The following is a 16549-nucleotide window of genomic DNA, read 5'->3' on the forward strand; positions in this document are numbered from 1 at the left end:
TCCAGGTAGTGGAGTTAGACTGTTTGTATTCTTTTTTCTCGTTCTGTTTTGCTTACCTATATTTTCTTTTTCACATTGAATTTTCCCCATTTTTTGTAATAAAGAAGTCAATGAAACAATGAAGAGCTTTTTCTTTACCTTTCAATGCTTCCACTTTCCCAGACTTTTCTTTATACTCTTTTTTAACATTTCTGATTCTGGAATGACAAAAGGGGTGCTTACTTAGCCAACACAGAGGCAAAATAGTACAGATCATGACCCCCCTTAGAGTGATGGATGTAGTCAAGCCTGTTACCTGAAATAAGGGATGGCATTACCATCTACTGAAAAAGACAAAGACTTATTTTTGATTAATCATTTCCCCTGAGGTAGAAAATAAAGGAGTCTTTTTAGAAAGTTACAATTAAATTATTAGGCTTTGCTTAGAAAAGTAGAGTGCCTGCAATTATTCTCACTTTCTTCTTCTATTCTTAGAAGATTTTGTGGGTTTTTTTCCTGTTCAAGATCAGTTCATTTATCTGCACTCTTTAACCATTATCTCCCATCCCTTCCAATCTCGTTCATTAATCAGAGCCTGTCACCTGCATTTTCTATAGTTTCCTCTCTGATAACTTCTCTTTAACCTCTAACTCTGCTTTAGATACAATGGAATCTCTCTCCTCCCCATCTTAACAAAATTCTTAAATTAAAAATGTAAACTTGTCATCTCCACTTCCTCACTTCTCACTTTCTCCTTATTCAGTTACACTCTGGCTTGTGAATCCACTACTCTAGTAAACCTCTTCGTACTGACTCATTGGTGGCCTCCTAATTACTAAATGCAATAAATACTTTTCCATCCTTACTTATTGGATTACAGGTCACTCTTAATGACTTTCTCCTTGTTGAAAGTGTCTACTTCAAGGTGACATTCCACTTTATTGGTTTTCTTCCTGTTTTTCCAAATGTTCCTTCTCTGCTTCCTTATAAAGTCCTCTTCTTTCACCCGACACATCATCTTGATGTTCGACCAGGTTCTCTGTGTATATTACAGGTCTTCTCACTCTTAACTCTCTCAATAGGATCTCAATGGTTCTCATGGTTTCAACACCAACGTAAAGTTGCCCTCATCCTTTTCCCTGAGCTCACATATCTAAAGGTTTGCTGAATTTCTTCATCCAAATATCACACACACACACCTCTAAATGAGTGATTATCAAATTTGAATGCACATTGGAATCTCAAAGGGAACTGCTGCAGGCGAAGGCAGGAACCAGACAGATTAGAGATGTCATGATTACATAAGATCGTGTACAATGCATCTTCACTTCCAAAGGGAAACAGAGTCTAGTCACCCTCTTTTCTGAGCATGAATCAGAATAAAGGTAAAGACGTTGATTCAGCCAGGATGCTGGTGGTCTTGGGGTTACACCAAAGAGTAGGGAAATTTAAAAGATAAAGGCTTAAAAGGTGCTGAATCTGACAGGGCATTTTATTTCCACCTTTCTTTGTGTGGTGGGACACCCATTGAAGTGGGGCTTTAATGTTTTATTTTAATAAATAAACTTCCATTTAGGAGCAGCTGGTTATTTGGGGATTTCAGAAATGAAGACATCCATTTACACTTGGGGCAGACATCCTGCCTATGTCCTGGGAGTGTTGCATGTACGGTCTAAAATTCCAGTAATGGACAGATGGGCGTACAAACGCCCCCAAAGAAGAAGGAGAATTGAGGGAGGGGTTATGGGTGAGAGGGAGCCAGTGCTGAATAAAAATAGGTATTTTTACATAACCAAGATCTAGATTCTGGTTATAACTCTGCAAGATTTCCTCCATAATTCCAGATACATATGGCTTAAGGGCTGCTAGGGAAAGGGGAAGAGTTCATTAGTATATAAGAAGAGACTGCCTGAGGAAAAGAGAATTGACACCTTAGTACCTTCTATAGCCATACAAAATCAAATTCACATGTTGGGATTGATTACGACAGAGTTGACACTTGTCTAGTGGTGGGAAAGGGCAACCACTGTCCTAAGAAAGGGTTGCTGTGAAGAAAGAAGAGATAAGACTTGTGGATTGGGACCTGCATCTAATGTTGGGGAGTAAAGGTCAATTTTAGGCTGTCTTGCAACCCCAGAACTTGCTTCAGTGGTGACTGAATATGAGCATCTTGTCACTGAAGAGCTATAATGTTGGGCACCTAAGCCTACTTTGCTACTTTGGTGTGGATCTGGGGTGAGGTGTCCCACAGTGGAGCCAAAAGCTTCAGTGGATAGGCTTTGGATCAGATGATTTTCCTTTCCCAGTTTGTCAGTGGCCCCAGATCTCTACTTTAATGAAGAATCCATACCAAGAGACAGAGTTGTCCAGAGTCAACATTGCATAGATTGGTCAGCGTTGAGGGTACGGGGAATGGTGGGTGGGTGGGTGAGGACATTTCACTTTTCTCTCCTTTGCAGCAGTAGAAGAACAAACATTTTTTGATCTATGTAACTAATCTTAAGACTTTCTTAGAAAATTGAATCTGAAAATTATTATAATTTGAATAGTAATATAATTTGATTTTTTGTGCTCTCAACTGGAAGAGAGGGACTGATGACATTGGGATTGAGTTTTCATGATTATTCCCGACTTGGCCTTTCTTTTTGGGGTAGATGTTTTCCATGGAGCTGGGGTTGGGAGTGGCTGTTGCCTCTCAGAAAGCTTAACAGAAAATAGGGTCAGAATTAGAAGGACGAAGCTTAGGTACATAGGTTCACCCTATGCTCTTTGTCTTAGAGAGAAATATTTCACTTTCCAGCTATAGTTCCATTTTATTCATCTTCCTTTGCCTCCTGACATCTCTACAGTAGCCAGAGGGTAAGAGCATAAACTCTGGAGCCAGACTGGATTCCAATCTCAGCTCCCCATTTACAAGTGTGTGACATTGGGCAAGAGACTTAACCTTTCAGTACTTCAATTTTTTCATTTGTAATACGGGCCAAATAAATGCGCCTGCCGTATAAGTATTTGGCGGGAACTAAATATGTGTCTGGTACATAGTAAGCACTATATGAATATCTGCTAAATAAATATACAGTTAATATTTAAAACTCTAATTCTGGGCCGGCCCCATGGCTTAGCGGTTAAGTGCGCACGCTCAGCTGCTGGAGGCCCGGGTTCGGATCCCGGGCGCGCACCGACGCACTGCTTCTCTGGCCATGCTGAGGCCGCGTCCCACATACAGCAACTAGAAGGATGTGCAACTATGACATACAACTATCTACTGGGGCTTTGGGGGAAAAAATAAATAAATAAAATTATTAAAAAAATAAAAATAATAAAACTTTAATTTTTTAACTTTAGTGCACACTAGAAAAATCTACAGGGCTCTTTAAAATCCACAGACACTTGGGTTCAAGCCCACATCCCCTGAGTTAGAATCACTGGAGGTAGGGGCTGAGAGCAGGGATATTTTAAGAACTCATATAAGTCTATTACAAACAACCCTACAAAGTAAATGCTACTCTTGTTTCATAGAGGACACCAAGACTCAGAGAAACTTATTCATTCTTCCAAGATTACACATAAAATGAGAGGGAAGTGTAGTATTAAGATTTAAGAATTTCTGATTCTAAATTTCTTACTCCTTCCATCATATCACGTAAGCCAGACAAAACTAAGGAGGAAGGGACAGAGAAAGAAAAGAGCAAGTATAAAAGAGAAGTGGGGGACAAGGGACAGAAACAAAGAGGGAGACAGGATGGAGAGTGATGCAGTGACATTATGTGGAGCTAAGCAAAGAGAATTTTCCTTCCAAGTAGCAGTTAGGGGACATTGTTGGTGACGGCAGTGGAAGAGTTCAAAGTGATGCTCACAAAAACAAATTTCTTCTTCAATATTCTGCCTTAGGCTCACCTTGTTGCTGTTGGTTAATAATTCATTAGCCTCACATCCATATATTAGTATAAGTGCATTACCTGATGGCTTCTTTTCCTTGGAATTCTGGAGATACTCGTTCAAAATAATCATCAGAGGGATGCTCAGGATCTATTTCTTTCTTAGTGACCTTATTATCAGTCCTTTGGCGTTGGAAACAACATGATGAGTTCAGGAAAAATAATGGAGAATAATGGCGTTCATTTCCATCTAATTAATCAAAAGGCAATAAATATTGGATCAGTAACATTAAAACAGTGAGCAAAGAAGCCTTGTTCAGAAGACAGCAGAATGTCTTGGACTTTTAAGCATCACAGAGAAATTCTTTTCTTTCTAACTTATTATTATTGACACGAAAACTTGATTTTGAAGTAAACAGTGAAAATTCAAAGAAATAACATATTATCACAGAAGTTAAACAATATAATAGAACTTTCAACAAAGTATAAATCAAAAGTTTGAATAAAATATGTCCTAAAAGGTATTTAGAAGAATGAATAAAACCAAATATTTGGGGCAAAGTTGTAACATGGCACATAAAAATAATTATAAACATGTTTGTGAACTTGATAAATCATTTGACCACAGCAATACAATTGAACATAATACTGAAATCTATATAGTACATGGATAAAAAGTACATGAAAAAGTTACATTTTTTCAGGATGAACATATAGTAATTTTCCAGATTTAAAAAAATAAAGTAGTATTTGTTATTAAGGGCCTTCAGATATTAACCAGAAGTGATCAAAAGACAGGAATACATAGAAACATATAAGACAACCTTAAATACAGTCAAAGTAGAAGGAACATAAAAAACAAGAAGACCGTCTATTGAAGGTAAGAAAGAAAAAAGCATTTTGATCCTGGTGTACGTGAAGAATTTCTGGGCTTATAATAAGTGAAATTTTTGGTTGTTTGCAAGAAAAAGTACATCTAACTGGGTAACATACTTCTGTAAATATGCACAGTATATGAAAAAATCTCAGAATAATGCTGAAAATGTAATTTTCATTTTGTTATTTCCTTAAGGGATAGACATCTCCCCTTCTGAAATGGTCCTCCCAGAAGCAGGGGGCAGTGAGGAAGACACTGATTATTTCACACCTGAGGTCCTTTCTAGATGCATTTAGTTTATAGTCTGCCCCACATTCTTGTAAAATGAACAAATATTTACTAGGAAGCACTTCAACCTTAAGAGGGTCTTATACTAGCCAAAATCATCTTAACTAATTTTTTTCAGCTTGTTCTGATACAAATCCTAAATATCGCTCTTTGAAAACACTTTCAGGGATCTTTGAAAAAAGTAACATTATTTAATACTATATAATTATAATACGTATTAAAATTATCATTATTGTATATCTATAATATGTATTATTATTAAAGTCAGAAGAATAGCTTTTCTACATAAAAATTCTTTGGGATCATTAAAATTATGAAGTAGAAATAAAAAACTCATCCAGCCTGTGAAAGGAAATATTTGTTATTCTTCATTTCTTAAAATGTATTTATAGGGCCGGCCCCGTGGCTTAGCGGTTAAGTGCGCGCACTCCGCTGCTGGCGGCCTGGGTTCGGTCCCGGGCGCGCACCGAAGCACCGCTTCTCTGGCCATGCTGAGGCCGCGTCCCACATACAGCAACTAAAAGGAGGTGCAGCTATGACATACAACTATCTACTGGGGCTTTGGGGGAATAAATAAATAAATAAAATTATTTTTTAAAAAATGTATTTATATAACCTTAAGAAAAACATCTTCAATGTGATCAATATCAGTAGAGGTCAGAGAAAAATCCCCTATTACTTACAGGGTAAGATTTTGTCAAAGTATAATGCCAATACCAAGTAGAAGAGAGCATCAAAAGCCAATATGGAAAAAGTCGCTATCATCATATATGATTCTCCTGAAGGGTCAGGAAAAATTACACCATTCATATTATAATCCAGGTGGATAATCTAAGGTTCAAACAAAAATAATAATAAATATTTAAATTAAATAAATAAAAATAATTCAGTGTAGAAGCAAGAATTATCATTTTGTTAAGTAGCTTTTTCAAGAAGCCCTGAAAATGAAGTTATTAGTGAAACTATTTCTATTTTATAGCAGTCCAAGGAATATTAGGAGGAAACACTGATTTAAAAAATATAATATTTGGGGCTGGCCCAGTAGCATAGTGGTTAAGTTTGCATGCTCCACTTCGGTGGCCTGGGGTTCACAAGTTTGGATCCAGGGCAAGGACCTACACATCGCTCATCAAGCTATGCTGTGGCAGCATCCCACATACAAAGTAGAGGAAGACTGGCACAGACATCAGCTCAGAGACAATCTTCCTCAAGCAAAAAGAGGAGGATTGGCAATAGATGTTAACTCAGGGCCAATCTTCCTCTCCAAAAAGAAGAAAAAAAAATACAGTGTTCTAATAACAGGAATTTAAATTATAATTCATTTGCTTGTTTTCATAAAGTCACTGCAATATTGTAAAATATCTGTTCTATGCAACAAAGAAATACAAATTTTAGAAAGAATATGAAAAATTCTTTGAAGCATCTTATTAGGATAGTGATAAGAGAATTTACCTCTTTTTCTAGTTATTACTACAAATAAATATTTCTATTTATAATTTTGCCATGTAATAATAGCTACCATGTTCTATGCACTGTTCTACATACTTTTTATATAATCCCATTCAATTTTCATCATAACCCAATGGGGAAGGCGTTATTATTTTTATCTGCATTTTTCATTTTTCATATGATGACACTGAGACACAGAGAAATTGAGTAGCTTAACCAGATGAAGTCAAAAACCAGAGTGAGGAGTGGCAAAGCTGAAATCAGAATACAGGAAGTTCAGCTCCCAAGCCCAATTCCTCACCATAGACACTATACAACTTCTCAACTTAATTAAAATGTTAACTTTTCATGACAAAGTTGAGTTTATTCTAGGAATGCAAGGCTGGGTCGACATTTGAAGATCCATCAATGTAATTCAACATAAAACAGATTGAAGGAGAAAATAATGTGATAAATATAATAGATTCAGAAAAAGTATTTGATAAAATTCAATATGTGCTTATAATAAAGAAAGGCTCGTCACAAACTAAGAAGATAAGAGATCTTCCTTAATCTGATGAATTAGATGTACAAAGACCAATACCAAAAATCATGCTTAATTGTGAAATGTTGAAAGCTTTTGCTTTACCCATATTTCTATTCAACATTGTACTAGAGGTCTTGATCTGTGCAATAAAGCAAGAAAAGTAAATAAATGGCATAAAGAACTGCAAAAAGAAAAAATAAACCATCATTATTTTTAGACAACATGATTATATATAAGGAAATCCCAAGATAAAACCCAGAAAAATACTAGATTTAATTTAAAAAAATAGCAAAAATACTGAATACAATGCCAATGTACATAAATCAGTTGCATCTCTCTACATTAACAACAAACATTTAGAAATAAGAATTTAAACATAGATGCTATTTATAATGGCATCAAAAGTATCAAAAACTTTGGAATAAATCAAAAAAAATATGCAAGACTCTATACTGAAAACTAAAACAAATACTAAGGGAAAATGAATGTGAAGATATATTATGTTCATGACCAAAAAAAAGTGTTAATTTTCCCCAAATTGATGAAAAAATTCAACTGCATCAAAATCTCAACAGTTTTGCACACACACACACACGTGTGTGTGTATAACTGCATAAGTTAATTCTAAAATTTACATCACTGCAAAGAACCTAGACTAGAAAAGACTCTCTTGAAAAAGAAAATAAAGTAGTAAAATTGTTACTACCAGGTATCAAGACACATTATAAAGAAAAACAATGAAGACAACGTGACAACAGTGCAAGGATTGACAGACGGGTCAATACATGATTGGCTGACTTGTGACAAAGAAAATACTGCAATTCATTTGGGGAAATGATGGTCTTTTCAATAAATGGAGCTGAAGCAATTGGATATTCACGTAGAAAAATTAATATTGTCTCTATGTATAAATACATAAAAGTTATTTTGAAATAGATTTTATATCCAAATATAAAAGCTGAATCAATTGAGCTTCCAGAATAAAACATAGGAGAATATCTTTATAATCTTGGGGTATGCAATAATTTCTTAAAGATACAAAAGCCCTCTACATAAAAGAAAAACTTGACAAACTGGACTTTATCAAAATTAAGAACTTCTGTTCATTAAAAGCATCATTAAAAGAGCAAAAATGTGAGCAACAAATAACTGAAAAATGTCTCATATCCAGCATATATAAGGAATTTCTACAAAGCAATAAGAAAAAGATAGAAAACTCTGTTAAAAAAAATGGGGAAAAGAACTGGATAGGCAATTTGTAAAAGAGAAAATACAAAAAACCACTAAGCATATGAAAAGGTATTCAACTTCATCAATAATCAGGAAAATGCAAATTAATGCCACGACAATATATCACTACATATCTGCCAGAATGGCTAAAATTTGGAAGACTGACATTTCCAAATGTTGGTGAAGATCTGGAGCAACTGAATTCTGAAACACTGTTGGTGCAAAAGTAAACTGATGCAATTACTTTGGAAAAATATTTGGCAGCAGCTACGAAGATTATATATACATAACTCTAGGTCTCACTATTCAACTCCTAGATATACACCAAACAGAACTGAATGCCCATATTCACTAGGAAACATGTATAAGAATTTCTTTTTGCAGACTTACTCATAATAGTCCAAAACTGGAGAATATTTTTGTCCATCAATGAGAAAATCAATAGTATATTCGTACAATAGAATACTACATAACACTATACTATAACTACACACAAACCATGGATGACATCTAAAAACATAATGTTGAGTGACAGAAGGCAGATTCTCAAAAATACACTTTGTACAATATGACATATAAAGTTGAAAATAAGCAAAATTAAATTTGTATTTAGGAACACATACTTAAGTAATAATGAAAAGCAAGGAAGTGATTATCATAAAACTTTTACCTTTAGAAGGAAGTTTTGGAGAAGCTTCTGGGGTTGTAGCAATGGTCTATTTCTTGATCTAGTTCATGAGTACTTTTATATACTTATAATTATTTGTTAATCTGTATATTTATGTCTTGAAAGTTTTCCATATTTGACGTTTCAAAAAGAGGTTTATACAACAAATTTTAATAAATTAGCAGAATGCTTTCATTATATGAAGTAAAAAGAAGGGTAAGTATTTGCATATAGAAAAAACTAGAAGAAAATACTTCAAAATGAAAACACATCAGAGATGCAAAAATGTCTTATTTGAGATTGTTTTTTTTTTTGGGGGGGGGTGAGGAAGATTGTCCCTAAGCTAACATCTGTGCCAATCTTCCACTATTTTGTATGTAGGTCATTGCCACAGCATGGCTTGATGAGCCGTGTGTAGGTCCACGCCTGGGATCTGAACTGAGAACCCTGGGCTGACAAAGTGGAGTGTGCGAACTTAACAACTATGCCACTGGGCTGGCCCCTATTTGAGATTTTTTTATTCAAGTTTCCTTGTGAGATGAAAATTTTTATGCAATGCAATAATATTTTCAAATTTAGCTTTAGAGTAGAACTGTTTAGAGCAAGAGCTCTTAATTTGAAAGAGTGTTGATTATGAAGAGTAATGAACTATCAAATTCTTTTTGAAAGTTTAAAAATAAACCCATTAACTATGCTCTTACCTGAGTCATTCCAGCAGTGAAGGCAAAGGGGCTAAAAATACTCAAAATCCACTCCAAAGATGAAGGAATTTGTCTATAAAATGCAGTGAATCCCGCACACCCCAAAAAGAGAGTGAGGAGAAACACAACCAAATTGGTGAGGACAGTTTTCTTTAACAACACACTCATCAGGAATGCTAAAGCTATCTGAAAGAGAGAGAAGACAGCTACCTGTTATATAGGTTTAGTTCACTGAGAAGTGTTGGTAGCACAATAAAATAAGAGTCTTTATATCATAACATAAACATTTATCAGTGAGACAGTGATGAAAATATTAAGGCATAATCATGCTCAGTCCTTCTGTCAACCCCTTTGTAAAGAGGATACATATTTACCCTACTCAGATGCTGGGCTTTTGTTGTTGAGGAAAGGATGGAAAAAGCGGGATGAAGAGCTAAGGAAAGGATAGAAATGCAGAATTGGAAAGATTGAAAGAAACTAAATTAATGTATTAAGCAAGAACATACACATACCCTCTGCAGAAACACCCTGGAAGGTGGGAGAAATTAGAGGTTCTTGTTCAGAGAAGGAGAGTGATGTGGGAAGTCAGCACAAGGTGGGCTATTTTGAGGGAGAAGAGACGTTGTGGAAAGCTACCATGTGATGGGGGACCTTTGGGGAAAAAAGATGGGTTCACTCCTCAAGAGCATCCTCATTAATCATCTAGAAAAGTCTTTGATATTTTTGAGTCAAAACAATTTTTTTGATGCATCATTTCATTAATTCAAACCCTTATGCAAAAGAGAGGTCCAATTTTATTTAGGTTACATCATTTTCTCATACCCATAGAGATTTTCTCAAGCAAACACACACACACACACACACAACATGGACATGAATGAAGTGACTGCAGCAGCCTGCTGAGACATTAATTTTGCTGTATATAATTAAGACCTAAATCAGAGAAAGTGGTAATAAATGTAGGAACTTACCAAAGATAAGCCATATGAGAAAAAGAGTGTAAATATGACCATGAAGCCCGTCATGACTACAATTTGGGTAGATGTTATGATAGCTGTAATGATTATGGAAGTAATGAAGATGAAGGCAGCATAAATTAAACCCCAGGAAAGCCTAAATAAAGAAAAAAGTTATTTCAATTATTTTAACTTTATTATGAAATATTTAAAACATACGAAAATTGTCTAAAGAATATTACGATTACCCTTGTACCACCTAGATTAATAACTAAGATATTACTAATATTACATTGGCATGGCTGTGCAGGTGCCTACTGGCTAGGTGTCAGCTCTGTATTCACGTATTGTATAAATAGTATGAACATTGCATAAATAGTATCATCTTGTATGTATTCTGCAACTTGCCTTTATCAGTCAATACATACAATATTATACACTGCTGTATAATATTTCATTGTATGAATATAACCCAATGTTCTCCTGCTTATGGATATTTAGATTGTTTCCAATTTTTATTTCTAATGCAATGTTGTTAAGAAAATTCTCGTACTTGTCTTTTTTGGTAAAATGCATAAAAATTTCTCTAAGGTGAAATAGCTGAATTAAAGGAGATAAACATTTTGTATCTTCAGCTTTATTGTATATTACCAAAGTGTTCTAATTGTAGAATTAGAAGGAAACTTAGCTGCTGATCAATCAAGTAACCACAGAAGCACTGGGGGCAGATGATAACTCGGCCATTCTTGAGGATCTCAGCACCTCCACTCTCCCCGGTAGCGGAAAATGGACATTTCATAACTGCACTAAGGCCATTCCATTCTTGTTATTCCTATTCATGATTTCTTTATTTAAACTGATATAAATTATGGTACACCCTTAAGTAGTTCACATTGTTTTGCTTTGGATGAGCTGGTGTCCTCATTTTTATGGAGTAGGTATTAAGAAATAGCATTCGATCTTAGATCTGACAAGCCTACATGGTGTTTTAGTCCAAGCTTCTCATTTTACAGATGCGTAAACTGCAGTCCCTTTTATTAGTTAATGGGTCTATTCAAGGTCAATAAAGTAAATCAATAACAAAGCTAAGATGATGCTACAGGCCTTCACTCAGTCCAGAGCTCTTTCCTCCACATAAAATTGCCTAATTAAATAAGAATTCAACAACCAAAGAAAATAGCAAAAGTACTAAAATCAGGAACTTGCATCAATATGTCCCGGTAGAACATGTTTACCGCTTATTTGATTTCTTTTTAAATTTCACGTCATTACAATGATTCAGACTGTGTTAGAAACATCAGCGTTTTTGAAAAAGCATACCACATCCTGCAGAATCCACTTCCTGAGTACAGACAGGAACTACTATAGGTAGGAATTGAAAAAACGTAGGATAGGGGAATTACAAATGAAGGAAAGTAAAACACTACCTAGAAAAAGGAACTGGTTGCAGGGAGCTGAGGGGGATGGGGAGATGTTAATAAACCTATGAAAACTTTCATGATAAAAACAAAGCAATTCAGACATCACACTTAAAGAATAAATACTGATGACATTTCACATTTATTACCTTAGTAAAAAAAAACGTGGTCATAAAATTTATTTCCAACAGACACCCTGTACTTAACAAAAATGTTTCAGAATCTTTTTCCTTTTTAGTTTTAAGAATGTATATATAAATTCATTTTGCTAAGGTTTAGGTTACATGTATACCAAGAAGCATTTATCCCGAGAATGAATCCACATCTAAACATCCAATATCTTTCTGATTTTACCTAGAGTTGACTTGTGCCTACCTATTCTCAGGTGACTGCAGGTATGCTGTCCCACGGGACACACCCTTTTTACACAGATCCCCTCTCTCTTCCCTCCTAACAGACTCCATCCATTCCTTTCTATTTCCCAAAGTTCCACTGCAAAAATACTCTTCTCCTTTCTTTTCTATTTCAAGAGTTTCCCCTTTTTCTATTTTACAACCTTCGTGTATATTAGAATTAGAATCTAATCTAATTAGATTAGAATTAGAATATAATCTAATTAGAATCTCTCTGTTAATAAAATATACTTTATAGTAAATTTAAAGTTTCCTAGACCATAATTTTATTTCAGGGAACATGTGGCTTGCAAAGAATTATTCAGTAAGTAGTTCCTCATCCATTCCAGATAATTCCACATTTATAAAGAGTATTTTCTTGATATGAGGAGTCTTCAGAGAAATATCTCCCAGGATTCAATATCGAAAAATGTTAGGTTTCTTTTGGGGTGAGACAGATTATTTTTCCTTCTTTCCTTTTTTTAGCATGGATTTTGTCACTAATTATATTGCAGAATTCTCTGCTTTGGCCTCTTGGAGGCTTAGAGCTTGTATGATTTGCATTGTTATCTGCTAAACTTACCTATTTATTATTTTTCTAGGTCTTTGTTTCTAATCCTCAATTGTTTGTTTTCATTATAATATAAATACACACATAGATAGATACATACATACACACGTGTGTGTATACATGTATGTATATTTCAAAATCACTTTAAATCATTTGTGGAATGGGGCAAGATACAAATATATCAATATATGAAGCAAATGCTCTTATTAAGCTCGTCCTATATGCCCTTCTATGTGTATACGCTGGGAACATTATGTAGCCTTTCTTGTTTAACTTCAACATATGGTATTCAGTTGCTCTAAGAAATACATCCCTGGTGACCAAACCTCTGAACACAAACTAGCCATTATAGGATTATACTTTCTTCAACATGAGGAAATCTCGAGAAATCAAATGATAACTGTGGGCAGACCAAGCAGGAGAGTTGCAATCAGGGCAGCTGGTTTGGAGCCCCAGCTCTGGCACTCATCATCCACTTGATTTTGGGCAACTCTTTTATTCTCTTTGATCTTAACGCTTCCTCTATCATAGCGTTAGCTTAACATATGGCACAGAAAAAGTGTTCAGCAAATCATAACCACTATTTTGCACAGCAAAATGTAACAAAGACTAGATCAAAAAGTCAGAACAAAAGAAAAAGTAGCCAATGTGTCAAGTTTAGATCATAATGTTCTGAAACAATAATGCTTTTACACGGCTTCTTAACTTCTCTTATTCATTTGTATTACTTGAATAGGTCACTCACCAGAATGCTGAATCTTGTAGACCCATCATTTTCATCAAATCCTTACTCTTTTTTCTCTCTTTTGTAACATTGAATGATAGAAAATATATAAATGGGGAGAAGTAAAGTAAACAGAAGAAAATAAACATCTCATTTTGAAGGATGTCTTTAGATATAAAAGGTAATGTCTTCATATTTACAGCAGTAACTGACATCAGCTCCTCCATCACAGAGTGATTTGTCATGATCTAAAAAAGGATTTACAAAAACAAAATCATTATTTAAAGTAGAGAAACTGGTGAAATCAATAAGCTATTGGGATTGTACCAGTGTCAATTTCCTGGTTTTAATATTGTTCTGTGGTTATGTAAGATATTATCATTAGGAGAAACTGGGTGAAGGGCACATAGATCTCCCTGTACATTGTTGTTGCAACTTCCTATCATTCTATAATTACTGGAAAATTTAAAGTTAAAAAGAAAAAGCAATGTGTTTCTTTGCCTAAATCCAATTTCAGCATTTGTATAGCTGCTTCACTATATAAACATATGAAAACCTGAGTATTCATCATCTTTCATGAAAGTCTTGATGTTTCTGGAATTAGTTTATGTTAATTATTAGAACTTTTCTTACTTCTATAATAGCAGCATTAATTGCAGCTTGTAAAGTCACGAATCCTCTATTCCAGTATTTGGCCAGTGAACATGAAAACCCATAATGTGTATCCCAGCAATGAGCTGTAGGCACAAAGAAAAGCATAACCAACATTATAGGATGAGGGCAATCAGAAAATAAGAAACAAGAATCAAAGAGGAAACAACCTAGAGGAGGCTCCACCAGTCAGAACTTTTAACCACTTGGAAAAAAGAAGCAAATGAAAGTTCTTAACAAGGCAATTTTATTCATGGAGACCATAGCATGCATAGGAAGTCTTGAAAATTCAAAAGAAAATGAAAGAAAACATTCTGCTCCAACCATACTGAACTCCTTGCTGTGCTCAAAATGCCAAACACACTCCAGTGCTTGAACTTTTTTTGGCCTCAAATGCTCTCCCTTCAGATGGATACACAGCTCACTCCTTCCCTCCATCCTGATCTCTTCTCAAAAGTAAGCTTAGCATAGAGGTCTTTCCTGGCCACCATAAATAAAAATATCTAAGATAGCTGTTTCATCTCTATCTTCTATCCCTGCTTTATTTTACTTTGTTGCTTTATCATCACTTGACAGAGTGGGTTGTTTTTTCCCCCATCCCCTGTCCCTGCCTAGAATGATTCGTGCAAACAGGCTCTGTGTTTTGTTCACTTCAGTCCTCAAGGTCAAGAACAAGAACAGTGTGAAACACGTAGTAGATACAGTGAATGAATGGAAAAGAACCAATGCTGTAACTCACAGCAATTCCGCTTCCTAACAGGTCCTCAAATCCATTCACCTCTCTCCTTCTCAGCTGCCTCCACTCTGGTCTAGTGTATATTTCCCTAGTGAAATGTACACTAGTACATTTCAAGGCATGACTGACTCCTCGGCAATCCATTCTCTGGGCTATATATCCAGAGTGCTCCCTTAGACTCTGCCCTGATTCAAGTACCTTGATGGCTGTCCATCACCCTAGGTTTACAAGACGCCATGGGATCTAGGTCTTGAGTAACTTTGGCCTCATTCTCCCATCACATTCTCTTTCATGTTCTCTATTCAACTATACTGCTCTTCTTCCATATATACCAAAAGACGCCCCTTTTCACCTCAGGGCCTTCACACTGGACCTTCTTCTAACTGAAACCCAATGCCTCTAGTACCTCACATGTGCTATTCCTTCTGATGTTAGTTTAAACAACACTTCCCCAGGTAGGTCTTCTCTAACCCCGCCGCTTATTAGGAACCTCTGGTCTAAGTGCCCCAGAGCACCTTTCCTTGCACTTGACATTAACTGTTCAATGTCTTTCTTTCCTGCTAACCTGGAATCTCACTTGAGACTGAGACCTATCAGTCTTGATCACCCTCTGTATCCTTTGCAGCCTACATCTGTGAGCTCACTATCTATGTGTTGGATGACTTTATGATTTTTTGAGCATCATCCTCTAGTGGGAAGATATGATTGATCTTGGAATAAATTCAGCAATGAAATGTGCTTTATCTATTTCCTCATGTGCCATTGAAAGCATCTCTCTTGCCCATCCTGACCCCTTCCTTATGCTAAAAACATGAAAAATGCCATAATGATATTTTATATGGAAAGTTACCTGAGAAAAGTTCTTCCTTCAAAAATGGAATGGCATATCCCTGAAGAAATTTTAACTTATAAGAGAAAGTGTCATTAAAGATGACTCCTACTACATATGGGAAATCATCTAGAAGCATTTCATCGATATGTTTCTGATTTAGTGCCCCAATGACTCTTCTTCCTGGGAATTACAAGGGAAAATAGAAACAGAAGATTGTTGAAGCATTTCACCAAAACAGAATGTGATATCCAACTGTGTCATCATGTATTTTCATTGGAATTAAACTAAAATCATTTTCCATTTTAATAAAACTTATCCCAAATGCAAGAAGGGAAATTTTATTCTAATGTGTTAGGTTCTAGAATCAGGAGACATGTATGAGAATTAAGTGTGTTTTCTTTTAATAATGACAGGTATTGGGCAAGTTTTAGGTACATAAAAAGATTATGCCAGCATAAGTATGCATAAGATAATTGGTATGCATAAGAGCTCAGAGTTATTGAAGCAAAGGCACCTCATATGAACTTTGCCTTATGCAGGAATCATAAATTGACTCTACTTCTAACAGCCAGCAATTTCACCTGTTAGAAATTGAGGAATAAATAGTAGACAGTCAGATTGCACCCAACTTGCCCATGAGTGAAATATACATTTTGGTTATCTCAGTTACCTAG

At 35.4% G+C, this 16549-nt stretch overlaps 1 protein-coding gene across 1 annotated transcript in view; it reads right to left on the minus strand.

Annotated features, from left to right (window-relative positions):
* The window catches only part of ABCA6 (ATP binding cassette subfamily A member 6), a 56492-nt gene that overhangs the window by 37609 nt on the left and 2334 nt on the right, over positions 1-16549 (minus strand). Inside the window, exons 3-10 of the mRNA XM_058561444.1 lie at positions 15894-16055; positions 14290-14393; positions 13678-13904; positions 10567-10708; positions 9596-9781; positions 5706-5853; positions 3939-4107; positions 139-197 (exon numbers count right to left, since the gene is read on the minus strand). Of these exons, the coding sequence (XP_058417427.1) occupies positions 139-197; positions 3939-4107; positions 5706-5853; positions 9596-9781; positions 10567-10708; positions 13678-13904; positions 14290-14393; positions 15894-16055 (1197 nt within the window). The remainder of the gene's footprint in view (positions 1-138; positions 198-3938; positions 4108-5705; positions 5854-9595; positions 9782-10566; positions 10709-13677; positions 13905-14289; positions 14394-15893; positions 16056-16549) is intronic.

The sequence above is a fragment of the Diceros bicornis genome, chromosome 18 (genome assembly GCF_020826845.1).
Source record: "Diceros bicornis minor isolate mBicDic1 chromosome 18, mDicBic1.mat.cur, whole genome shotgun sequence".
Classification (NCBI taxonomy): domain Eukaryota; kingdom Metazoa; phylum Chordata; class Mammalia; order Perissodactyla; family Rhinocerotidae; genus Diceros; species Diceros bicornis.